We start from the raw sequence: 26420 nt of genomic DNA, 5'->3' as shown, positions 1-26420 counted from the left end.
ACATGGATGCTGTCCCTTCTCAGTGATTCCCTTCCCTGGTTGGGCAGTTTGGGCAACAGCAATACCACTTCATGGACAGAAGAGAGAGAACAGTAGGGGTGGTCCCCTGGGGACAATAGGGTCAATGACTTCTACCCTCTCATGAGGGACCCAGTGCTTTAGAAACAGCTCCATGAAGGGGTGGGGCCCAGATCAGCAGCCTGTCGCTCTGTGCCCGGGGTCCAGCCAGTAGCCTGGCCACAGCAAAAGGCAGCAGGGCACTGAAGAGTGTGTGGCCAGAGCCCCTGGGGCCAGCACACCAGGGCATAGCCAGTGACTAGCTTTCTTCCCTTGCTCAGGGCCCTCAAGGATTTCCTGGAAGCAGAGGCCTGGATGGAGACCGAGTAAGTTGTAGGCTTTGCTTCTCATACCCTGGGGCTCTCCCTTCCAACTCCACTGACTCCATATGGAGGGAACCTCTCACCCCAAAGCCCCATAGCCCTTGCCCTGCATGTCCCTCGTGCCCTGGGCCCCATGCCAGGAGGGGTCTATCTTTATAGTTCCTCTTTACCACTGCCACCCAATGCCAGGTGGGGCTCTCCACACCCCTGCCCCTTAACTCCACAACTGGAGGGGGGGCCTATGACCCTCTCATCCCCTCTGCCCCCCACCAGCTGCACCCTGGGGAAAGGCATTGAAGGCCTGTGCCCAGGGAGCCCATATGTACCTGTGACTGGCTGCAGGGGTCTGTCCTAGAGCCTTGGCTCAGCCAAGGGTTCGTGCCCCCATTTCTGTGGGAAGGGGCCTGGTTGGGGTCTCCCCTGCCCTAGGGATGAGCCGTAGTGGGCTAGAGGCCTGGCTTCTTCCTCATGCCCTGGGGAATCCTGTCCTGCTGTGTCCTCTTTCCTGCCCTCCTGTCCCATGCTCTGGGTGAGGGACCTGCCCTGGGGATCCCATTCCTGTACCTTTCTCATTCTTGGGCACCCTGTGTCTCACCCACCAAGGCCATTCCCATCATTATCTGGCATCTTTTTCCTTTCTTTGTTCCAGGGGGAGCCAGGCCCAAAAGGCGAGCCAGGGGAGAAGGGCACCTGGGTAAGCAACAGGCAGGGACTGCTCACTCACCCCAGGCTGTCCTACATGCAGCAGTCAGCCCTGAGCAACCACCTCTCCAAGGGACCCCAGGGCTTGGCACTCTAGCCTCCTACCTGCTCCCACCTCACTCTCCAACCTCCCTATGCCAGCCCCTGGGAAGCAGGGCGCAAAGCCTCAGAAGTAGTACTGGTGCTGGGACCCTGTGGCTGTCACCACTTGAGGCCAATGGAGCCAATTATAATGGGGTGCCAGTGCCCTATACCAGGAGGGGAAGGGAATCCAGGACTTCATCCTCCCCCCAGGCTGGTGGAAGAGACATGGATCACAGAGGGTGATTGGACTTTTTCACCCCAGAGCACCAGGGTGTTCAGACACCCTCCCAGCTGAGCAGGCTACTTGGAGCCCAGGGAACAGTCCCTGCCACCCCATGAAGTACTCTCCTGATCTGGCCACACTGGGGAGAACCTGTTACCTCCTCACAATGGAATCCCATGGCCTGTCCCTGCTGGGCTGTCCCTTGTCCCTCCCCTTGAAGGCCCAGCTGGCCACTCAGACCATGGCTCCCTGTCTGAGCTGTCACCCCCGATATACAGACATGCAGCCTGCTGAACAATTCTCCCTGATGCTGTGGGCAAGGACGTGAGTGGGCACAAGGTCAGTGACTGCCATTCAGAGCAGCCAATTAGGGCATGAGCTGCCAAGGTCTGGGTATAAAAGACTGGGCAGGATGACCCATTTGGTGATATGGTGCCAATGGTGAGGATGATGGGGATGTGCCTCTGAAGGGGGACAGACTACTGGGACCCATCAGGCTGCCACCAGGATGACACTGGTGGGCAGGGGATTGAGTGAGGGTGTGGTGATGGGCAGACATGGGGGCTTGTGTGATGGCCTTCCCATGCCATCCTAGGGTGGCGGGGCCAGACAGGGAAACATGGTGGCAACCCTTGCTCCCAGAATCCTGACCTGTACTCAGAGGCATCCTTCCTCCATCCCACCTGTCTTTCTTTCTGTCTCTCTCTCGCTCCATTCCCTCCTCACCCCATCATGTCACCTGCCCTGGGGTCTTTCATTCATCTCCCCCCAGGGCCCACTCCTCAGCCATCCTGCTCTTGGGGCAGTGTCTGGTTGGAGGCACTGACACCTCTCACTTCTGTTCTGGCACAAAAAATCATGTGGGTAGGGGTGGAGGTGGACTTAGGGACATGGCTTAGGTTCTGAAACTCCACCAGGCCACTATAAGTGGTTGCCACAAGGAATTGCCCTGCCAGCAGGTGTCCCATAGCCTTGGGACCCAGCAGCTATATGGCATGCAGCACTATGCAGCATGGTTGGACTGACCAGTAAAAGTGGGAGGTGCCAATACATCCATCCCCCCTCATCCTGGTGGTGGTTAGTGATCGATACAGCTGTGGGAACCTGTTTTGAGCCACTTCTCTCCATCTATGGAGCCCAGCTGCCTGCAGTCTGCAGTAACCCCACTACTAACCCAACCTGGGCATGACCCCTCTCCATGCACCCTGCCCTTCATGCATACAGCCCTGGCAAGATTGGGAATCAGACTGGCACTTCCTATCCCAACCTGACCATTAGCTTTCTGGTAGAGCTGACAGACTTCAGCTTCATGGTGCTGGACAGTTCATGACAGGCACCCTGGGAGAACAGAGAGAGTAGACAATCGCATCTTGTTGTGCATCCGTAGGTGCTTCACAAACAGGTCCAGGGAAGTGATTCTCCCCCTCTATGCGGCACTGGTCAAACCACAGCTGGAGTACTGTGTCCAGTTCTGGATGCCACAGTTCAAGCGGGATGCGGACAACCTGGAGAGAGTCCAAAGAAGGGCCACTTGCCTGATTAGAGGCCTGCAGGGAAGGCCCTGCAAGGAAAGGCTAAGGGACCTTAACCTCTTCAGCATCTCCAAGAGAAGGCTGAGAGGGGACCTTGTGGCGGCGTACAAATTCATAAGGGGAGAGCAACATGAAGTAGGCAATGATCTGTTCACCAGGGCAGCCCCTGGAATGACAAGGAACAATGGCCATAAGCTATTGGAGAGAAGGTTTAGGCTGGACATTAGGAGAAAGTTCTTCACAGTCAGGGTTGCCAGAATCTAGAATGGGCTCCCAAGGGAGGTGGTGCTCACCCCATCCTTGGGGGTCTTCAAGAGGAGACTGGACAGGCACCCGACTGGGATCATATGACCCCAGGGTTGGTGACTCTTTTCTTGCCTGCCAGGGGCAGGGGGTCAGACTAGATGGCCCGCTGAGGTCCCTTCCGACTCTATGAATCTCTGACTGTTCTAGTAGAGGGGGAGGCTCCAGTGAAGGCTGGCCCATGGTCACTCTCTAGGAGACCCTGGGGACACACACAGCCTGAAATCCAGACAAGCATTCCAGTGGGACCAGGCCAGTTGCCTTCCAATAACCTTGACTCAGGGTGGCCATGGGACATGAGTAGCTGCCACAGATCAAAGGAGGTGTCAGAAAGTGGCATGCAAGAGCCCCCATTCTCACCTGTCGTAGGGAGACCTGGGGAGCCTGACCATACATTGACGGTGTTGTCACACTCTCCCACATACACACAGAGCCCTTTGCTCTGGCATTCGGGGCATTCTGAATCTGCATTCAAGGGCCCGTCCTTGGCTGGCTGAAGTCCTCACTGCACCAGCCTCTTGCAAGGCTGGTTGATATCATCCTCACCACCTCTACACTCCTGTACAACATGGGCTGCCCTTTGTATTGGGCAAAGGGGACAAGCCATTTTCTGTCCCCAGAGGTCTCAGTGATAGAGGTGTCACCCCAGTTGTGATAAGCGTGCATGCTGTTTCCCGCAGACTCTGCCATTCTCATCATCTTCCCTGCTAACCCCAGCCCAAGATTGACTGCCCACCTCACCAGGTTCCTGTGTAGCTGCTTACTAGCCTAGCAGGTCTGCTGTAAGCAGTTGGTATAAAATGGGTATAACATACTGCCTGGCTGTAGAATGGTTTTAGCCACTCTATAGGCAGGGCCTGAGGACTCCAACAAGAAATTCCTTGCCCTTCCTGGTGCCCACAGAGCTTCAGGGTCCTGATGAGCCAACAGGTGCCAGCAGCACCCCACCTTGTCTCACTAACAGATCCTGGCTGCATGCCACATCCTCCCCTGTCCTCCTCCCTTCCTGCCTGTGTCCACACCCTCTCCCCACCTGTGATGCTGTGTATGAGGGGGTCCTGTACTAGCCACATGCATGGCCCTGGCTAGTGCCTGCCCCCCCATCCCCACCCTGTGTCCTGCTTGCCCTGTAATGGGGAGGGAAGAAGAATGGCTGATCTGGGGAGCATGACAGGGGGAGATAAGCCTTCACAGGGCCTTACTATCCTGGGACTATCCCCTTTTGTTGTGGGGTCTGACAAAGCCAGGGAGAGTCAGAGTCTAGGCCCAGCCTGATTTTACTTCCTGCAGGAGGTCTGAGCTCAGTGAGGCTGCGGCATCATCTTGAGGGGCAATTTTTACTTCCACCACAGCCCCTCTGAAGCACCAGTCTGAGGCCACGGCAACACCGTAGCCAAGGTGGGAGAATGCCCATGGACAAGCACTGCCTACAACAGCCCTTGTCCCCTTGCAGCCCCGGGCTGGAGACTGGACTTGATAATTTTACAGGTCCCTTACAGGCCTATGAGCTGTGGGGGGAGGGGTGCAGGGGAGCCCTCTGTAGAGCAACTCCATGGGCATTGCTGAGAGGTGTAGGGTTGTGCCATTACTTTCTTGGAGGCACAGCTCAGATTCTTTCCCTACCAGGCAGTGGAGGTAGCACGGAGCAGAAAGCAGGAAGATTTGCACCTTATAGACTAACCAAGATAGATAGATAAATATAGCACAAGCTTTTGTGAGATGAAGCTCTGTTCATCAGATGCTGTGAGAGGATGTACAGAGAGCAAAGTATAAGGTGAGAGCAATGCTGAGTGTCAGGGTAAATAGGCCCATCCAGGAGCCCCTGCGAGAATCTGCACTTAGGAGGCCTCATGCAGGCCGCTGGGCAGCTCAGAGGGGAAGCTTCACAGCTGAATCCCTTTTGTATTAAAAAGGCCACTGTGAGGGATGGGTAGCTCCCAGCTGGAGAGGGAGACTGAGACCCGAAAGGTGCCAGGGGGCGAAATGGCAGATTTGAGGCTCATAAATCCTGTGTGCTGGCCTGGCTGTGTTCCCCTGCATGGGGGGGGGACAAACCTAGGAATTCTTACCTGCTTGGGGGGGTGCACTCTGGAGGCAGCCATGTGTGGCCCAGTGGCAACCCCTGTAGGCTGCCCTGAGCTCTGCAGGCCCCATTATCCCATCTGAGGAACTGAAACCAAGGGCAGTAGTTGGGGCGATCTGAAGGGTGGAGGCTCGGGGCTCAGAAGCTGGAGGAGGCTGGAGCAGAGACAGGGTGGAGCGGCTGGGACAGGACCCAGCCAGGCCCATGCTGCTGCTGAATGTGGGGTGCATGCTCCGGACTGGCCTGGCTCCTCCTTCCCCACCAGCATGAGCTGTGCCTGGTGGATGCTGGACAGTGCCCCCTCCCCTCTCTCCCTGAGGTGTTGTGTGTGCATGCCTGTTAATGTGGGCCAAGTGGGGGGGGCTTTGTTAACAAAGTGCCCCCTGGAGAGGACGGACCACCCCTCTCTGGGTCCCCCACCCTTTTCCTGGAGGCTGTGGGGTCAGAGGGCTGACCCAGGCCAGCGGGCCACCATGCCCTGGCCCCACGGGCGTACCCTTCACGGCTGTATCTGTCTCTTTCATCCACAGGGGGAGGGGTTACACCAGCTCCGAGAGGCTTTGAAGATTTTAGCTGAGAGGGTTTTAATCTTGGAAACAATGATTGGGCTTTATGGTGAGTAGAGACAGACAGAAGGACAGAATCCCAGGCTGCAGGTGTGGGGCTGGAGCCGGCTAGGGGCAGCTCATGCAGAGGTCTGGAAGGGCCCCCACGCTGCCCCCAAGCAAACAGTGCTCCAGGCTTCCCTCCCTATCCTGCTCAGCCCCAGGGGAGGGGAGGGGAGGGTGGGGGCCTGCGGTCAGACAGAGGCTGGGGCTGCTTGGCCCCATGGCCTGTGAGCCCCTGGCTCCTGAGTCGATCTCTCCCCCTGGGCAGTCTGACCTGTTTGCTTATGGCAGCTGGTGGGTTTCCAGCCCTACTGCATCTGTCCTGGGGACTGGCCAGGTGTGTGGGTAGGGAGGCGGGGGGAAGCTGTTCTCTGCAGTGACATCATCCCAGTTCAGTAGGTCATAGGTCAACCATGTGAAACCAGGCTCTGATGACATCACAGCAGCCTTTCTCCTGCTGATGTCATAGAGCTGCCAGAGGAACCCCCACCCCCAATCCATCCCCCCACCCTTCTCCCTCCGACCTGGGGAAGGGTCTAGGGAACCAGGACACCCAAAAAATGCCCAAGAGATGATATACCTCCCCCTGCCCCGCCTCAGGCACTGACTTCACAGGAGGGGGGCAGGTAAACCAGTGGGGAGCAGGGCAGGGAGACAGCTGCTTGGATTCATCCAGACCCAGGGGCCAGATTCAGCCCTGCAGGGCTTGAGTGCAGCTCCCAATGGAGAGAAGGGGCCTGCTCTGGACATGCAAGAGACTGCCTTTGGTAGGAGCCACTTGTGGTTGGAGGGCACCCTCTGGTGGCAACAGGGGAAAAGGATGGTCAATTCCAGATTTCCCATTCCCTTATGATGACTGGTGTTGGTATTATGGCAGCTGCTGGGGACCCAATCGGGGATCAGGCCTTCCTGGGGTAGAGTGCTGTACACACTCAGAATGAAGAAGACTTCAAGGGGTCTTCGCTCCATGCAGATCTCAATAACTTCCCCTGAGCAGCAGGAAAGGGAAGTGCCTCTGACTCGGTACTGCAAAAACCTGCTTGGACTTGGCCCCCAAGCCAAGTGTCCTGCACTCATAAATGGGGTGATTTCACAGGAGCTGCCTCCTGCCATGCTAGCATCCTTTGGTTTGTGTCGGACTTTCCCGCACCCAACAGCACTTTGAGCAGTGAGTTGGAGCAAGCAGAGGGAGGGGAGCTGAAGGGAGCCCGTCTGATTAAGAGAGACTTGAACAGAGACACTGTTCTGCTCAGGACTGCAAAGGAGGCAGCTCACCAGCAAGAGGAGGCAGGCTGAGCAGATGACTCTAGGAGCATTAGAGAGGGACCCAGAGTGATTCCCCAATCCTGTTCAGTGGGGATGGAGTCAGAGTTGAGGAGAGAAGGTTTCCCTCTACCCCATCTGGTATTTGAGTTCAGTGGGTGCTGGGTGCCAGGCTCTGTCTGCCCTCCCAGAGAGCTCTCTGGCCTCAGCCCCCAGCCCTGAGTTGTGTGTGCACTGTCATGGGCTGTGCCTCATCCTGATTCCCTGAAATCCCAGCAAGCAAGGAGATGGGACAGCACCTGCTTCCTGCTCACTGACCAGCCCTGTGCCCATCCTCCACAGGGCCCTGAGCATCAGTTGCCACGTTAGCTCAGCACAACCTGGATCCTGTCTCTGTGTCCTTTACAACCCTTGTTCCCCACATCACGTCCCCTGCCTCACACCTCTCCAAGCTGGTGTCCTGGTTCCCCAGCTCAGCCCACAGTGATGGATCCTCCCTATCTTTCCCTTCCCCCGTCGAGGGTGAATGAATTCGCACTCTGTGCTCTTCTCAATCTCCACTAGGCCATTAGCTTACAAACCTTCCTACAGCAGCAGGCCCAGCTGGAGCTCCTGGCTAGAAGGGTCACCTTGCTGGAAGCCATCATCTGGCCAGGTAACAAGAGGCTCAACTTTTCCTACTCTCTGTTCTTCCTCAGCATGATTCATTAACCGTGTGAGCTGGGCTCGCTGAGTCAGTGGGCCACTTGGAGCCGGCCTGTGTTGGGGACCCCCGTTGTATCCGCGGGTTCCCCCTTTTGCATGCCAAGTCTGTGGATGACAACTCCTCTGTGTTTTGCAAGCCCTTTGGAGCCAGATGGTTGGGATTCCAGTTAGGTGCTGATACAACCCTTCCTGTCTCGTAACTGCCAGCTGTGGTGGGGGCTGAGGTAGAGGACACAGAGCATGGACTGGGGCATCCTTAGCATGGGCAGGTTTGTGTAGGAATCTCTTCCATCCCTGCATAGGGGCCTCGTCCTCTCATGGTGATCAGACCAGTCTGTGGCATCAACCATTCCTGACTTGCTTGGGAGGGAGGGAGTTGCCTTCCTGTCTCCTGGAGAGAGCCTGTGACAGATGGATCTAGAGAGGGGACATGGGATGCGCTGGTCACAGCCTTGTGTGATGTGTGTTACATGCCTGGGGCCAGGGAGACTGGGAAATCGCAGGTGGAGAGAATTTATGTGGTGATGGCAAATGGCAGACCCCACAGTGTCAGGAGCTTCCTGAATCCCAACATGACCTGTCTGGAAGGGACCTCCAGAGGTCACCCCTTTGCTCAAAGCAAGCTTGTCCCTGTTTAAATTATCACAAATAAGTGCTTATCTATCCTGCACTTCCAGTGGGGCGGATTTTAAGTGATCTGTTGCTTAATGACCCTCAAAGTTAGCAAGTTCTGAGAGCAGGGCTGGTTCCTGCCAAATCTCGCCAACCCCCCAGGAGTTCTGTAGGAGCAGGATGCAACCTCCCACCCTCATTAACAACCCCCTCTCTGTGCTCTTTGCAAAGACAGTGCACCAGATACCGTTCTAAATGGCAGCTGTGGGCTGAGCCCAGCTGCATGGACAGCCCTCAGTGACAGGCGTGAAGGCTAGAGCCTGGGCACTTGCTACCTAGATCAGGAAACCCCCTTCATGTCTTGGGGACTTGAAGGGCTCAAGGCTTTCTTTGGTCTCCTGCTATAGGAATGTTCTTTGTTGGTCTCCTATCCTCTACCCACCAGCAGCAACCACATGGGAGGGTTGCCCTTGACTCCTTTATCTCAGCACAGGCATAAATCACCTGGCTGGGGAGAAGGGGGGGTGGGGGGTGCAATAAACCAGCTGATCCTTACACTCTCACTGAACACACATGATGCAAGGCAGCATCAGCTCAGAGGTGGCCTCTGACAGCCAGGAAGTGGAAGTGAGGGGCAATATGAAATTGCCTGGCCTGAGTGCAAGGCCAAGGGGAAAAGATGTGAACAAAGCATATGAACAGTGGGAAGGGAATTGGATTGTAAAACTGTTTGTAGTCTTAGAGGGCCCTGAGCAAGTTAGGAATGCAGAGCTGTCCTCACTTAGCCTGGGAGCCCTGAGTGCTGATCATTATTGGACTTGGCATTCAGAAGTGAGCAACAGAGGGAAAGTAATTGGTCTGATGGTCTGTGGCCCTGCTTTGTGATGGATAAGGAAGAATCAAGGGCATTTTCCTCCCCTGACTGCTTTTCTCTTAGCAGTATGAGGACTGGAGAGATTTTAAGACCAGAAGGCACCATTAGAGTGCCTTCTGTGAAATACAGGCCAGAGTAGTCTGCTGCCAGGGGGAGTTTACTTCCATTCAGTGTATGTGAGCATTATAGAGCAGGGTAACTTAGGCTTGAACCAGAGCTGTAGTTTTTAGCCATTTCCCATGATCTCAATTAGCAGTAAGGGTCACCATCCCACACCCAGTCTGTCACAATCCCTCTCATGAGAATTGTAATCCCTATGTCTCCTTAGGTGACATGTATGTACATTTTGAGCTTTTTGTACCTGTATTTAAAGGCAGGTGTGACAGGCTGTTGAATCCTTAATAAGCTCAGTTTTGTTCCATAAGAATCTAGAAATTCAGACCAGCAACTGTAAGAGTCAGATTCAAATCTCCTCACTTTTCACTTCCTTGGTCCCTGTGATATCAGAACATTACCCATTCTCCAGAGGCAAGCAGGTCACCAGGACCTAAATTCCCATAGTAGGGTACATGACGGACCAGCCCCTCCCTGTGGCCTTCCCGACCCATCGGACTGAATCACACGAGCCTACTGGTCTCACCCAGGCAGGGCTGTGCAATGCCCACCAACTGTTCAGCCAAGCCTGGGCCTGTTGTGAATGTGCCCAGCTGTCCCTTAGACCAGGGCAGGCCTCAACTTCAGGCTTGGGGAATCTTTCGATCTGATTCCAAACTCTGTAGGTCCTTGACATCTGCTCTCAACAACCAGCAAAACCTGGGCAACTAGCAGCAGACCAGGTTGTGTCTTCCAGTGCCAGATGGAAGCAGGTGCGCTGGCATTGCACCAGGGCTGATAAGCTGCTTGGTGGTAGCTGTACACAGAACCACCCCGCCTTGCCAAGATAACACCCTGCGATCTCCCAGCATCTTCCTGGGTGTGCCTTGAGGTGGGGAAGCCCCAGGGTTTGACTCTGCTTTTCTTCCCTTCACTGCTAGAACCAGACCCAGGGTCAGGAGCTGGCCCCTTCTCCACTAGCACCCCCAGCTTCTTCCGAGGCAAGCGCAGCGGACTAGCGGCCTACCGGATCATCTCCCGCCAGCTGTCCCAGAAGGGCCAAGATGAGAGGCAGTGAAGAGGCGCGGCCCTGGCCGGCGGAGCACAAGAGGGAGCCATTGCCCCCAGCACCACGGCCTCTCTGTGAGCCTGCCTCCCCCCATCCCTCCACGTCACTCTGGACTGTCACATGAGGAAGCACATGAGGGGCCATCCCAGGATCCTGAGCCGGCCAACGTGATCGGGGCCCCCCCTGGGCTACAGCCAGGGAGTGTGCTTGGGAGCAATGGCAGCACCACTCTGTATTTATTTGTTCTTCATTTTTCAAGAGGCCTGTATCCAGCACTATATGTGTACGAATGCGCCCCTATTCTGCTGCATCCCGATGTCTCCAGAGCCCCGCGCCCACTCCCGCACTCCCCTCCCTGTCCTGAAGGGGGGACTTGTGATCTTTGGTGCTAACCTCTGGGGCAGATGTCTCTAAATGACTCTGCACTTGGGGGGTGACCTTGGTGCTTTGGCCTATAGTTTGTTGCTGCTTCCTTGTCTCCTGGGGCCAGGAGGAAGGCAATCCCATTCCCACCTTGCCCCTGAGCCCCTGGATGGTTTGCACTGCCCCTTCTCCAGGCCTCCTAGCTCTGCTTCCACTACGTTGGTGGCTAGAGGGATCGCTGCCTTGCTCCCCCCATTAGGACCTAAGGCAGGGGTGGGTAAAATGTGGCCCGGGGGCTGGATGTGGCCCACCAGGCCATTCTATCCGGCCCATGGGCCCCCTAAAAATTTAGAAAATTAATATTAATCTGCCCTGGGCTGCCTGTCATGCGGCCCTCGATGGCTTACCAAAACTCAGTGAGCAGCCTTCTGCCCAAAATAATTCCCTGCCCCTGCCCTAAGGCAATCATTTCTCTCCCCTGAAGCCTGGTTTGTGCTGGTGACTGCAAGCTTGGAGCAGCTACGCTGAATTTACCCCCTTTTCTGCCAGCCAGGGCCTGCCCCTCTGGTTGGGACTCTGCAGCCCACCAAGGCAGTGTCTGATCACCACGGGTGGCCCAACCTGTCCCAGCAGGAGGCCAGCGCTACCCACTGAAAACCAAAACAGCAATGCAATGCTGGAGTGGAGCTCAGCCGCCTGCCTGTCACTTTCGTGTCCGTGCCTCAGGCATGGAGAGAGCTGTGGGACTCTCCATGCCTTTGCCTCTCCCAAGCTACATGGGTCCATGATTTTGACCTAGTCCCCAGGCCCCCTTGGCTGCCCCAGTCATGGAGGTACGATGGTGACAAACCATGCTGTGCCCCCTGTACCCTGTGACATACTGGCTCACACCTGCCACTACCCAAAGTTTTCGCCCAGGGGCTCAAACTGCCACATTTCTTTCCTGCATTGTGGTACAGTCTTGCTTCATCCAGCCAGAGGCAGAGCAGGTGAAGGTCTAACGTGACCGCCCATGAGGCAGCATCCCCAGCCCAAGTTGAAGGATCTCCCATCTAGGAGTGAAAGCATCACCAAGGGGATAGTTGCCCAGGCTGGAAAGGGGCATGAGGGGCCTTGGCTCCCTTCCTGCCCTGCCTCATTGATGGATAGGGGAACTTCGCCTCTGCATCCAGCATCTGGAGAGCAGGGCAAGGAAGAAGGTGGAAGGGGGGCACAACCCCATCCACAGCCCAGCCCCACTTCCAACTCCCAGCACCACCCCACAGGCCCTCAACACTCCTCACTGATCCAGCTGGCTGCAGAAGGGAAGCAGGGCTTGCAACAAACAGAGGAGCCAGGAGTAGGGGCAGCTCAAGTTATTAATGGGCTAGTCCATACAAATCTGACAACCAGTAATGCCTGCTACCTCTCCCCTCCCCCTACCCAACCTTGTGAACAAAGGAGCTGAGTGCACAAGCAGCTGGGGAGAGCCCCTGCTATTGTATCACATATGCTTGTAACCCTGGCCACTCTGGGAACCAGTCATGTATTATGGTCATTAAAACATCTCACTGATGCCTGCTAGCCCAGGGGTCTGTTTGCATTCACACAGAGTAGAGCTGAGAGCCAGGGGTGGGAGGCCAGGAGCTCTGAGCACCTTGCAACCCAGGGGAGTCAAACTCACCCCATGCTTCAGGCCAGATCTAGACTGCAAGGCTCATTGCAAGCCAGTCTGCAAATGAAAAAAGGTCAAAAACCACTGATCCAGAGAGTCTTGCTCTCTCACTTGCTTCCCCCCACTCCCTCCTCCAGGCACAAGCCACTGCCAATGCCCTCCAGCATGCAGCAGGCCAGTATATTGTAAAGGATCAGTCCATCAGCATCTAGAGAAAATATGCCAGCTCAGGGAGGACACTGGCAGAGCCTGATGGAGCATGATGAGAAACAGCCAGAGCAAGCAGGCTCTTTGGAGCTTGTGGAAACTTTATTGCTCCTGGAAACAGCGGTGAGGTTTAGCTGGATGGCTCCACAGATTGGCTTGACATGGGTGGAGTTCCCATCACATCCAAGTGCGTGCCCTGAGGCAGGGTTTGCTGACTCAGAACAGGAATGTCACCCCAGATGGGGGTGGCTTGAAGACTCCACAGAGTAAAGGCACCGTGGACCGTGGAACCAGGGGGATGCTTTCCCTCAGCTCGCCCTCCCCACATGTTGCCTGGGCCTAGTGCCAGCTTGTGGCAGCTGCGGTTACAGAGGTTTTGGATTCTCAGAATTTCAGGTTATATTTCACTGTGGGACTTCCAGGAACAATAAGACAGCCGTCTTGGGGCCACACGTGGCAATTTAAACCACACGATTGCTCACGGTAGGTGAGACTTTGGAGAACCCATGCATAGATCTCACCTGTGTTCCAGCCTCCCTTACAAATAGCACTAGGATGAAAGCAATATTTCTGTGGTCTCACAACTCTGGAGTTCAGCTCTGCCCTTCACCCTCTTGACCCAAAATGCATCTACACTTCACTCTAGTGGATCACTGGTTAGCAAACACATTTTCCCTGCTTGCATGGCCTTCCTTGAACACTTGCTCCGGGACTGGGCTGAGCCCCAGATCTGCCTTGGAACAAGTTTCAGGAACATCCAAACATGCCTCAGCCAGCATGTGCTCACTTGGGTCAATGGGCAATCAAGTTCCAGCATCACTCAACAAGGCCCAGTGAGGAAGGTGTATGACAGAAAACAAGAGGATGGAGCATGGAGGGACAGTGGGGAGAGGAGGCAAGGGGCTGCTGAAGACTCCACCATATGGTGACACCCTGGCACAATCTGAGTAGTATCTCAGCCTTGCAACCAATCTGCTACTCAATGCCCTGACCCTGATGCCCTGCCACATCCCTCCCCACCATGCAAGCTCTTGCTTCCCATCCTCTCACTGAGCTATGCCCCATTGAGGCCTGCAAATGACCCTTCCAGAGGTCCGTGGTTTGGAGTGGAGGGGTCCTTATACCAAAGGGGTCAGTACTTCCACTCATGGGCTCTGCCTCCCTCCTCCCCCATTGTCTCAGTGGTCTGGAACCCCATTGCCTCTCATGGGTAATGTTTCATTCTGTCATTTGTGACCCTTATTCCATGGTGTGATGGTGAGCTGTGGCTTGCTCCCCGGGAAGTGGAGGCTCATGATGAGCCATCCTGTTCTCTGACATCACCGTGGCCTCATCCCCAACTTGGCCTCCAACAAGTAGTGAGACAGCCCCTTCCACGCGGCCCATGGCTGCCAGTGCCACCACTGCCTCCTCCGTCTGGAAGCCCATTCTCTCCAGCTGCTGCAGCCTGGGACAAGAAGGGGTGAGAGGAAGAGGGGAGTCAGCATGGGAATCCTTGTGAGAGTTCCCACCCCAGGAGGGGCTGGTTGACTTGGACAGGCCTTGGGTTTGTGGTGAGATGCCCAGACTGCCCACAGAACCTGCCCATGCCAGCAAGACACACAAGGGAACAGGCAGCAGACCCCTCCCCTTCATGTACTTTATGGGCTATATTTCCCCATGTGGTATGCCAGTCTGTCAGTCACAAGGTAAGGACCAAGGACAGGCTGGCAACAGAAGAATTTCACTCTCCATCTCTTTAATAGTGGGAGCCATGGGGTATGGTGTACCCCTTAGCCTTGTACAGCCAGGGGGGAGTAGGGTGGCCCAGGCAACCCACGCCATGTGCTCAAGCCCAATGAGGAAACCACAGACCAGGCCCACCCTCCCCCTGGGGTCCAGCTTAGAAGCCACATAAATAAATTGTCATCCATCACAAGGGGGTGCCTCCCCTCCATCTTTGTCCCTTCAGACCCATCCCCTTACCGGAGGGAGGAGACAGAGGATTTGGAAAGCTTCACTTCACCCATGGCAGCCTCGAGGCCGGTGTCCTGCAGAGAGGCCTGGATCCCAGCTTGCAACATCTGTTCATCCAGCAGAGACTCTCCCAGTGATGCCTGGGGATGCTGGATGGGGACAGCCCATGGGGGAGGCAGCCTGTAGAGGTCTAGGAAGTGAGACAAGGGGACAGAGGTGTGCAGCAGCCTGGAGTCCTGCCAGACCCTGGGCCATTCAGTAGCCCAAGGAGGACCAGGGGCTGCAGTTGAGGACTGATCCAAAGGGCTCCCTGGGTAAAGCTGCCAGGCTGGGGAGACAGAGGGTCCTGGAAAGCTGAAAAAGAAAAAAGATGGTCTTATAGGGGAATTAAAGCAAAGTGGGGCAGCCCACAAAGAAGGGAGGCAGGATAGGTGTGGTGTGGTCTCACCCACAAAGTGCACCCCTAGCTCTAAAGGGCAGGAGAAGGGGATCTGACCACCTGACTCAGGTGGAGCAGGTCAGTGTGGGACGTGTAGCAGCCAGACCCTACGGCACTGAGCCAAGAGACTCCCCATGCCTGGGAGCTCAGGTTCCCAGCGAATCCCCCACCCCTTCCTGCCTACCATGGCCCCCCCTGCCCAGCCAGGCAAGCTTCTTGCCATTCAGTCCCAGGTCAGAGGGGCTGCTAGTGAGTGAACCCAAGGCCAGTCTTCCCCGCCAGCCTACCTGGGAACAGGAGATCTGACATAGTACTCCATGGTACTCTGGAGCAAGCCCATAGAATAACTTACCACCAGGTACTACAGTAACCATGGGGCACTGGGCCAGGCTGCGGCAGGGGGAAGAGACAGGGGTTGTGAGCAGACAGCCTCTCCCTGGGAGCAGGGTGAATCCCAACCAGTGCTGGGCTGCCTCCCTTACCTGTCTCTGCTGCTGCCCAAGTTGCTCATGGGAAGGATCCCCTGACCTGGGGACAGGATGAAGCGGACGAAGCCCCTTCGTGCCAGAACCCGGCAAACCACAGCATCTTGCAGTGCTTCCAGGTGCCTCTCTGACAGCTCCAGCCATGAGAAGGCTCCAGACCAATCTGCCAGTAGTTCCTTGGGTCAAGGAAAATGCTCCCTGCCTTACCACCCAGGGCCAGGATTCCCTCATTTTATGGCTAGTCAGGAGCCAGCGAACCCCAGGGCCGGGCCAGAAGCACCTCAGTGTTCCCTGCTGTGCGCTCATCTTCAATGCAGGGGGCCAAGCACCTTACCCTGCCATAGGGCATTCAGGTCCCAGCATGCATCATACTACCACAATACACAATGCAGTCTCTTCAGGCCACACTTCTGCCATTGAGGACCTGCTCCCACTTCAGTCAAGTGAGAGGAAGCCCTCAGGTTCTTAATAACAGTACTCGGGGTCTCCACAACATAAGGCAGGGGACAGCCCCCGAAGGATTTGGAGAGGGGGATGCTGAAGCCATGCACTGGGCACCAGGCACTCCAGGCAGTAACAAGTGGCTCTTGGGGTAATGGTCAGGCAGGATTTTTCCCTGGGGCTGGAATCACAGGCCTCTTTTCCTTCCCTCAGGAACTCACCCCAGAAGCCAACAGGTCCCACTGCTCATAGGACATCCTGTGAGACCTGCACCCTTGCCTCCACTGCTGCTTCAGGGTCCTATCAGTAGCAGGAGTGAGGGGACACCGTGAACTCCCTAACCATAAGACAGAGGATACAGGCCAGCCCTACCACAGCACCACTCAGGTGCAAAAGCCATGGTGATCCAGGGAGAAGAAGCTGGCTTACCACCAGAAGCAGCAAAGGCAGTGCTGCCATAGGCACCTGTCCCCAGCCCCTCACTTGTGTCCTCCATGCCTGGTGTCGCCCCAACATGGCCAGGTGGACTGGAGTATAACTGCAGGCAGGGCCTGGGTGAGATGCCCAGAGTCCCACCAGGATGAGGTAGACCAGGGCAGAGGCAAAGGCACTGAGCAGGGCAGCGTGGAGGTAGCGCAGGGTGCCCTGGTACCGCTCCTGAGGCCAGGCCAGCAGCGGAAAGAGTAGGAGGTTGAGAAGTAGGAGGGACAGGTCTGTATGGCACAGGCAGTAGGTCACCAGGCGATACACTGGGGAGGAAAGCAAAGGGCAGCATGTTAACACAGGCATCTAGGCACCCTCCAGCTCACAGCATTCGCTGTTAGCAATTGTGACCTAGAGCTGAGCCAACCAGTTCTGTCCCCTTCCCTCTCCCCCAAGAACAGCATGTGATACCTGGTGTAAAGCCCCTTATAGCCTATCCCAGGCCATTTCCTAAGCATGTGCATACTTGGTATGCGTTTCTACCTGCTGTCATCCGACAGGGAGCTCACAGTCTTCCTAGCCCTTGGCCTCCCTGTTGGGGCTGCTCACACAGGGCCAAGCATCAGTTAAAATAGTGGCACGGCTATTAGGAATGGGAAAGAGGCCATGGACCAGGAAGCATCTACCTAGTTGGAAGGCCACCACAGCGAGCCTAGTAAGCCCAGGTAGAGAAGAAAGGGGCAGGGAGAACTCAACACCCCCTGGCAACAAAGCTTCCCACCCCATAACCCCATCCTGTTCTCCATCCGCTTGTCTCATTCACTCCAATCTCTCCCCAGTACAACTCTCCAGTCCCTCACAATCTCCTCTCTTCCCAGTAGGATTCTCATTCTGATCTTCCTCAGCCAGTTGCCAGGGATAAGTTAAATGTCCCGGCTGATCAAGATCTGGAGATCTGGATCCATTCTAGGCTATGACAAACAAGGGAGGTTGGTGGGGAGGAGGAAGCTAGAGCTGGTACCCACCTTGGAAGTGTTGGAGCAGCAGGGCTGGTTTCAAGGAGAGACTCTCGCAAACCCCCACCAGCCACAAGAAGCAGAGAAGCAACATTAAGGTAACAGAGGCAAAAGGTGGGGGCTGCAGCCCCCACCTCAATGCAAGGGGTCTTCTGATCAGCATCACATTGACGGAGCAGAGGCATTTATGCCATGGTCATCCTTAGAGAGACTCTGGGCTTCAGAGGCCTCTGTAAGGCAAGCAGAGCAGTCCCAGGCTTCAGAGATCTCAGTACTCTGGAATCAGCTGTGAGGAGGAGGGAATTCATCCTCTAACATGCAGACTCACCAAACCAGTGCAGCAAGGAGGCCTATACCAGGTCTCTGCCCAGTGAGACTAGGTCAGTCCCTGCCAGGCTGTACCCTTGGGTTCAATACACAGAGGGGCAGAGGGGCCTGCCTGCAGCCCAAAACACCTGGAAGCAGGGAACCTCGGCTCTGCTCTGGTACCACTGCTCTGTACCAAGAGACTGTACTTCCTCAGCCCTTTGCCCCAGCACATGACCCTGGCATGCAATGCCTATTTCCAAGGTCCCAGAAATTTGATCCCAGGTCCTGATCAGTGGGGGAATTACAGGCAGGCTGCATGTGCCCCGAAGCCCCATGCCATTCTGTATGGAGCAGAGGGGCAGGATCACCACCCCTGCTCCTGCTATATCCCTAGTGCCAGGACTGGCAGTGGGCTGGCATCAGCTCAGGGCAGTGCTCAGAGGCACTTGGAGCTGTGAGACAGAAAGCTCAGACAAAAGTCACTGCTGCTAGCAAGTGGTGACCACAGGACAGCCCTGTCACAGGCAGCTCAGCCTCCCCCTCCTGCCCCTGCCAGACGCTGACACAAGCAGGGCACTGGCTGCCTTGGAGCCCTGCCTCTCGTGCCAGCTGTGCAGCTGGGGGGCCGCTGGCCTCATCACCTGCACCAGTGGTGCAACCAGACCCTCCCAGGGTCTCTCCTTCCCTTGGGCCTGATTCATCCCATCTCCTGGAGGCTTGTGGGCAACCCTGTTTTTCGCAGGGCACAGATGAAAGGGGCCAGGCTCAGCCCCAGGAGCCTGCAGGCCGATGCATGCAGGTACCCAGGGGCACAAAGGTGCTCACCCCGGAGGCAGCAGGTCCCACGTCCCTGTACCCGGGGAGGTGCTGCAAGCCCCAATTCCCGCCGCAGCTGCAAGCCCTGGGATTCCCTTCCCCTGCCAGCTCCCCCCTGCACGGCTCGTGCCTCCATCCCACCCCGGGCAGCGCCAGGCTGCAGGGCCAGCCGGGGCAGAGAGACCTGTCCTGTTACCGCTGGGCTCCAGGCTGCAGGGACCAGGCTCAGCCATGTCACCGGCTCTCAGCGCGGCTAGGGAACGTCACCAAAGTGGCAGCTCCATGGTGGAAGGAGGCCCCGGCTGCAGCTGCGGAGCGGAAGCGTTCAAACCCTGCTGCTCGGGGGGGGGGGCAGAACCCGCCGCTCCCAGGCCCGGGGTGCCCAAGCGTGGGGACTCCTGCATCACCCGGGGCACTGGTGCTGCCCACGAGCCAGCAGTTCGGCGGGCTGTACGCCTGGCCTGATCCAGCCCGGCAAGGCCCGTGCTGCACGTGTGTACAGTCAGTGCGAATGAGGCACTTGCTGGAAGGGGGTGATGTGAAATAAAGCACAGACTCCGTCCCGTGGTGATCTGCCAGGGGCCGGGCAGGCAGAGGGGTTCTGTCCCCAGGATTTGCTGGCAGCACTTGGGTGCTCGCAGACCCTCACCACACAGTTCCTCCCATGTGCCTCCCTTTTGGCAGCGCCCCTCACAGTCAAGAGTCCCAGTCGGGTGCCCTGGCCAGTGGGGGGGCCCTTCTGGTTTAGCAACATTTTGCTCTGTCTTTGCACTAGGGCAAATAACACGAGGGGCCTGGCAGTGAGGGGTCAGAACAGCCCCTCGGTGCAGCACAGCTCCATCTGGTAATCCCCCTCCTTGAGCAGTCATTCCTCTAGCACTAGGGTAGGGGCAGACATGAGGCTGCAGTGTCCACTCCCAAGTCTTGCCCAAAGTCAGATGAAGTCACTTCCCCCCACCTCCCCACCTTGAGTGACTTGTCCCCACTACAGCCACAGGACAGGACAAGAGAGCTCTGCAGATGCTGCTCCAAGTTCCCATTGAATCCAGTGCAGTCACACCAGCTCTATCTTCATGGACACATCAGTAGCAATCCTAAAAGATGAGAAGGAAAAAACAGGGAATGTTTCATGTAGCGTTGTCTCTCATTAGGACACCTTACAGAGTTATCCTGGCCATCCTATAAGGAACCCAGGCATGGAAACTACGCTCAAGAAACCCTTACAAATTGCAGCGGCTCACTGATGATTGCAAGATCTTAGCCCTCAGATCCTCAGAGGATTCTCAAGATAGCAGGACCACAGACTTGAACTGGTCTATCTATAGGATGATTGCAAATCTGAGCAGACTCAGCATTGAGGCAGGATACCCGTAGGTGAACCAAAATATGAAGAGACTGTAGCAGGCTGGTAGCATCAAGTAGATTGAAATTTGCTGGTGGTTTATCCGTCTTCTGCCGGCTTTAGGACCCTGGTTTGTACAGTGCTGGTCACTCCTGGGATTGGAGTCAGAGTGCTCAGCTCTTTCAAAATTAATATTACTATGCTTTACAAATACACATTCCTGAGAAACAATAATGCACACCCTCTCACTGCATCTGGCTCCCTGAGTCTGAGGATCTCCAAACACTTTCAAGCTGCACAGGTGTTACTGTTCCCTTTTGACAGACAGGCACACTGAGGCATGGAGTGGTTAAGGCCAGTATTTGCAATCACGTGTTAATTTTGCATGCCTCAGAGTTTGGTTGCTCAATCTGAAACACCTAGAGCCTACAAACCAGTGGTACTAGAGTGCTATTCAAGTCAATGGGAGCTCTCAGCTCCATCAATGCCTCTGAAATCAAGCTGTTGGGGTCCCATAGTAGTGACCCTGTAGCTGGTGATGCTTTCTGAAAGTGCTGACTTTAGGAGGTAGCTGGGAAGAAAATACATAGCAGAGAATACAAACATAGTGATTTAGCTGCAAGCCCTATTTTCAAAACACTGGATTATGCTTCTTCTTTTTCTACTAGCCTGAGTCTGAGAACTGGGTTTTATATATTATTATTGTATCAAGTAGTAAAAAACACAATCAATAGCTTTACTGAAATCAGCATTTATGATGGGGAGCCCAGGGGGGACTAATGGCCCAATGATTAAAGGTCCTTAGTTGAGAGGAAGGGGTTTTTGCTGTTGGGCCAGCAATTAGCAGCCACTTATGGTTTGCTCCTGTTCTAGCCAGAACTCTTACCCCTGAGTCCAGGTTATCAAAGGTACTCAGGCCTGGATTTTTTGTGATATCTTTTACTGGATTAACTATAGTGATTGATCTGGGAGAGTTGGTTTGGGGGAGAAGTCAGGCAAACATTTGGGCATCCAGTGCCCTTCTTTGGGTCTGGAAGGAGGTAAATACAGACTGAGCCAAGCAGCAGAGAGAAGACTCGATGTAAATACAAACAGTCTGCTTGGAGGGATGAAGGATGGTTGTGGAGGACTAGAAATGAGGAGATATGTAGGCATCTGAAGATGCAGGTGAGCACCTAGTGAGATTTTTTTTCCAGAGTTCTTAAATCAGGTGCCTAGGTCCTTGGTCCCACTATAAATGTATTGCTGTAGTTAAAGGAATGGTGGGGGGATTGCTCAGTCTTTTAGCAAGGCTCTTTATGTGCTTGGGTGGGAAAAGGAATACAGCTTCACTAGGATCTTGGCCTCCAAGCTGCTTAGCTGGACTTCTGTGATCCCTCCATGAGCTTTAATGCTTTGTTCAAGGCAATGGCAGAGTAGTCCAGGTTGCTTGTGGCAAAGGTATGAGTTCAAGACTTGCTCTAAGCTAGTGCTCCCAGTTGCTGCAGCCTGGTGGTTTTGGTTGAGAGTCAAAGTGGGTTGGGCATGAAGTTTACAATGTTGCTGCCTTGTGTACCTACATCATGCTGGCCACCTGGACTCAGTATCTTTGATTAGCTTGTTCAATGCATAAGCAGGATTCAACAACTGATTGTAAACAAAGATCACCTGGAGCTTGTGGTCATTTGTTTCTTTTCCAGTCAGCCAAGGAATAACTTCTCGGTGGAGTACATGTCTTCTCTGAATGGAGAGAAGTGGAGATGTAATATGGTACATTGGTCTTATTTCAAACTGAGTAGCTTTGGGAATCAGTATGAATGTGGAAATAATTATTTGCATTGTAGTAGCTGTAGAAGCCGTTTATTTAGAGCGGGTGGGAAAAAACTCCAGCATGGTTGCATTTTTACTACCAAGTATAGGAGTTAGGGTGGCCATCCTAGAGGACATTGTGTTTTTCTGCTACTCTGTCATCTATTGATACAGAACTGGATGCCTTTATGTCCTCTATTTTTCTCTTCAAGGGAAAAATAGAGGATGTAAAGGCATCTGGTTTCCTATCAATAGAGGACAGAGAACAACCAGATGATCCTCTATGATGGCCACCCTAATAGGAGTACAAAGGTATTCTAGGCCTTGCCATCCCAGGCCTCTGCCTAGTTTCTGCCAGGGGCTCACAGGGTCCACATGGGAAAGAGAGTATTCTGCCAAATGCCAGCCTCTATCTACCAGCCAAGGCCCATCCTCCCAAGCTCTAGAAATTAGATGCAGTGAGTTCACAGCTGCTTGGTTTGTGGCCCACTGTGTACAAGCTTTTTCCAAGTATTTAAATCAGCTTTTTGAAGAATTTGCATGTGATTTGTGCATGCCCATAATATAACCTTTACCTTGAGCAGTACCCAGGGGTTTAGTATATGGAGCTGCACAGAACTTGGCAGCTCTGCCTGGGCCTTGACGGGGATTGGAGGAGTGCATGTGTTGGGTGTGGGGAACCTGGAGCACCCAGTGGTGTGGAAGTATCTGGGTTGAAGGTGGCAGCAGTTGTCAGAGAGGTTGGCTGGGGGAGTTGTGTTGTGGAGGTGAGAGGGGAAAGGAGCTGGGTTTCTTTGGCTGCCTCAGGACAGCAAACTGAGGGTAGAGGTCCAGGAAACAAAGGAAGGCAAGGTTTGCAGTGGCTGCTGGGGAAACAGTTGAGTGAGCCATGTTTGTGAAGATGCTTGGGGGAAAAGCCAGAGACCAGCATGGAGAAGGGGGTAGGGTAAAGGGACTTTGGGGTACCTCGGGAATCTGTGGGAGAACAGAAGGCTTGGAGGGGCGGGTGGACGTGTTTGCGAGAAGGAGGCCAGCAGGCTGCTTAGTAAAGAAGCCTGAGGCTGGTATTGAGCATCCCCATGCTCCTATCCTTGCATCTGTAGGACTGCTCCTTCCCTGCTCAGTTCTAGCAGGGAAGTAGGGAGCTGCAGTTACATTTGAACTACAATCGTTGGGCCTCTAAGATAAATCTTCACTGAGGTGGCTGGAGCCATTTGCAATACTCCATCCTTTCAGGCCCTTGACAGCCTCAGGGAAGAATCACTGTTTCAGGGACCAGGCATCACTTCAAAGTTTGGGATGGGATGGTGGTGCAGCACCCAGGCAATGGTGGTTACTCAGAGTCAGTGACCTACAATTCTTTTTTGCTTCCTGCCGTGTTTTCCACACTGGATGCATCTACATGAAATACTAAAAGTGCAGTAGACTGATTCTATTGTGCATTAGTGCATTACAGTGAAAACTGCTAATGCAGAGTCGAATTAGTCTTCTGAGCATTGGCATCACTTAATTGACAAGCACTGGTGATACTGTGCAGTAGTGCTTATTACTGTGTATTTAGTGCCTGTTATAATGGGTACTAAACTTAATGTGCAGTAATTACGGCGCATTGATACATGTGTAGACATGCCCACTGTTGTTTAACATCCCCGAGTTCCTTGTGTTCTTCTTCCTTTACCATTAGCCAGGCTTTTGCACAGGTGACCAGAGCTTGTGCAGTGTTCTACAGATGGGCCAAGCTATTCTTCTTGCATAATAATAGAATCAAAGAGGTAGTTAGCCATGTTAGTCTGAAATCATGCAGAAGGCAGGGTACATTTTCACCTTGTGAATGATCTAAGTAATAACTAAATTATTTAACTGACCACTGTTGCTGTAATAGCTGAGACATTGTAGCTAAGTGGTTGAAGAGTCTTGATGCATCTCCAAAGGCATGAGGTCACGCAGGTACCTGGTCATTCAGGCTGAAGAATCAAAGGCAGCCAGACATGTTACTAACCATATCACTCCCATGTGTGCCACTGGCTACAGAAGCTAACATGCTTTTAGACTTGGGTGGATGTTTGACATTTTTTACTATTGTGGCAACTGGTGGTTGGATGCAGATGACATGAGACTTCTGGAGGAGAATGAATGAGTAACTAAGATTGTCCAGCAAACATTTTTCCAGCTTACCTGTCTATGATTTTTAGGATCCGTTTCCCTCATCCGAGGCAGGAAAATTTGATTCACCTGACTGTGAGCTAGAAGGGGAATCAACAATCATGTGGAAGTGAGAGTTAATAAGACCTTCCAAATACCTTGTTCTGTTGTCCCCAAGGGGCCTACTTGGAATCTTCTTTCATTAAAAGACATTTCCCATATTTGGCAGTAACTGATGGCAAGCTATTTCCCTTCAGGATTTTTTTTTGTTGCCAAGCAGGGAATTATATTAACAATTCTAAACCTTTATTCATGCATCTTAAATACCTTGGAGGCAGTTAGAGGTCAGCACTAGTCCTATTATCATTAGGTATAAATTGCCTTGTAACTGTAACTGTGACAATTCAGGAATCACATATGAGAATTCCCCAAACCTCCTGACAACAGGAGTCGGTGCAGTGTAGTAGATGTATTCAGACTTCACAGACAGGATCTTCTGGTTTCTCATTAAAGTTGCTTTCCCATTCTGTGCCTCAGTTCCCCCCTTTGAAAAAAATAATTCACTTGACCACGCCTGGCTGTCCTGAGGACAGATAACTGACATTTCATACAAACATTAAGTATTAGAAATACCAAGAAATGACTAAGTATTATTATTGTTACCGTTTCATCCATTAACTTACTGCAACCTAAATTACATGACAAAACTCTGCTAGAGGAAGAATGCTTGAGATATCAACTTCTTACTGTTTTAAAGACAAGCTCCAGAGAAGCAATTCCCTACTTGATAGCAGAGGTTCCTTGAGGTAGGCTTAGGCCCTCCAAATTTGAATTGGAAACTAAATAGTTCACATTAAGCTGCACCTGTTAGGTTCTTCAAGTCAGTGTAAATTTAGAGTGCTTTGGCTAAAGTTACTGTGGTTACCTGAGCTTTTGATCCCAAACCTGGATCAATAAGAACTTGCATCAGGGCTGAAACTGAGCCCTAAAGCCGCTTCTCCATGGCCTTGTTCCTTTGCGTTCCTCATTTATGCTGGCACTTTGTACCTGGATTGCACATACATATAGGACAATGCAAAGGGAAGGCAAAAATCCACTGGCAGCAGTGTTTGCCTCTGTTAGCATGTCAGCTTTTTTAAACAAATCAGTCCACGGTTCTGAGTGGGAATTCATCTCCTGTCTAACACATGGGTGGGTCAGCAAGCTCTTTTCTGAGGATAGTGAATTATCTACAGAATTTAAGTTTTAGTTTAATAAAAACTGGTTTCTCTCCTTTCAGGTTGTGAAGAAAATCCCTTGAAGATATAGAGTGGCAGTGATTAGGATAATCAAATATCTAGGCATGGGGGACATGCTGATCTTAACATTTGCCACTAGAGAATCTACTTTCTACTACTTGCGGTTTTTAAAGTATCCAGCTTATAAGCATTGAACAGAAATGCCAACCTGAGATGCACAGTAAGAACTGGGAATGATGTGGATTTTGAGGTGTGGGAGACAAAAGTTTGGGTGCCCCTATTCTGTACATATTTAAGTCTATACTGTTGACATCTTTGCCAGAGAGGATGGAAAGTCAGCAAAATGGTTTACTTTTAGTCTAATTATGCAACTACCTGGCAGAAAGGTTTTTATATGGGACAAATCTGGAAGAGTGAAGAGAGTATAGGTTTGGCCCCAAAGATTAAGAGTGTTGCACTCTAGGTAACCTGTAAAGTTGTAACAGTCACCTGTCCTGGACAATGTAAAATTGTTCTGCCCTGAGTCACAGATCCCTGGATTTCTTTTAAAGTCTGTGTAACATCAGTATTTTGGCAATGCAGCACCACAATACGTGGCAAAGGTCTTTATTAACCCATTGCATTAAAACACCTTGGCACTGTGATTCTCGGTCTTAACAGCGTGCCAGCAAACAGCGACTCCATGATGGTATCATGCTGACATCTGACACACAAGGACATCCGGGTGAGCCTGGGCGATTGCATTTCACCAGCGTGTCAGCGGACAACTTGCATGTGATAACCTCATGCCACCGTGCCAGAATTGTGCCTGCTGCTATTGCCCACAAGAATGCAACGCCAGATCCCAACGCTGCAGCTGGTGCCCTTGTGCCAGTGCCGGGCAGCTCCGAGCCATGACATCATGCAGCGCTGCTGGTTTGCACAGTGACGTCAGGCTCTGTCTGACGAGGTTTTAAAGCAGCTGACGTCGTCTGCACGGCTGGTATTTGGGCAGGTAGCAAATCCGAGGGCAGGGCTCGCTCCTTACCCACCGCGCGCCCCCCGAGGGCACATCCCAGCAAGGTCACTCGACCTCCCCCTGGCCTGAAACGACTGCAAGGCCAGAAGCGCCCCAGCCCCGCCTCTGAGGCCTGCTCTGCGCTTCCCGGCTGGGGCAACTATTGTGCCACGGTCCCTAACTCTGATGGACTGAACCATTCCACACCCTCCGGAGGGGGAGCCGGCAGACATAAATCGCGAAGACACCTCCCGTTCCCTTTTCCGGGCGCCT

General features: G+C 53.6%; 2 protein-coding genes across 13 annotated transcripts in view; one reads left to right on the top strand and one right to left on the bottom strand.

Moving 5' to 3' along the window:
- EMID1 (EMI domain containing 1) overlaps window positions 1–12457 on the top strand; it is a 67480-nt gene extending 55023 nt beyond the window's left edge. For 3 of the 9 annotated variants that reach the window (XM_090062737.1, XM_090062740.1, XM_090062736.1), the window contains 4 exons: window positions 339–383; window positions 1030–1074; window positions 7743–7833; window positions 10404–12457. In XM_090062737.1, coding sequence (XP_089918863.1) covers window positions 339–383; window positions 1030–1074; window positions 7743–7833; window positions 10404–10540 — 318 coding nt within the window. In that variant the 3' untranslated portion in view covers window positions 10541–12457. Of the gene's footprint in view, window positions 1–338; window positions 384–1029; window positions 1075–5837; window positions 5923–7742; window positions 7834–10403 lie in introns of all 9 variants that reach the window. The other 6 variants (XR_016444167.1, XM_090062742.1, XM_090062741.1 and 3 more) reach the window with 6 other exon arrangements.
- A 154-nt stretch (window positions 12458–12611) lies between these two features.
- Window positions 12612–18972, bottom strand: RHBDD3 (rhomboid domain containing 3). Of its 4 annotated transcripts, none has more exons than XM_090062746.1 (6): window positions 18837–18972; window positions 17525–17801; window positions 16436–16825; window positions 15633–15798; window positions 14721–15065; window positions 12612–14202 (listed from the first exon to the last, which is right to left on the bottom strand). In XM_090062746.1, the coding sequence occupies exons 2-6, from the start codon at window positions 17676–17678 to the stop codon at window positions 13995–13997; spliced, it is 1263 nt and encodes a 420-aa protein (XP_089918872.1). In that variant the 5' UTR covers window positions 17679–17801; window positions 18837–18972; the 3' UTR covers window positions 12612–13994. The 4 variants fall into 4 exon arrangements, with proteins under 4 accessions (XP_089918872.1, XP_089918871.1, XP_089918873.1 ...); XM_090062745.1 differs by having other exon boundaries at window positions 17525–17745; window positions 18837–18968; XM_090062747.1 differs by having other exon boundaries at window positions 17525–17745; window positions 18825–18843.
- Between the last annotated feature and the right edge of the window lie 7448 nt (window positions 18973–26420).

This window comes from Crocodylus siamensis, chromosome 9 (genome assembly GCF_052110815.1).
Source record: "Crocodylus siamensis isolate JL-2025a chromosome 9, ASM5211081v1, whole genome shotgun sequence".
NCBI lineage: Eukaryota > Metazoa > Chordata > Crocodylia > Crocodylidae > Crocodylus > Crocodylus siamensis.
The sequence above is the reverse complement of the archived record's forward strand: the minus strand, read 5'-3'. Positions and strand labels throughout refer to the sequence as shown.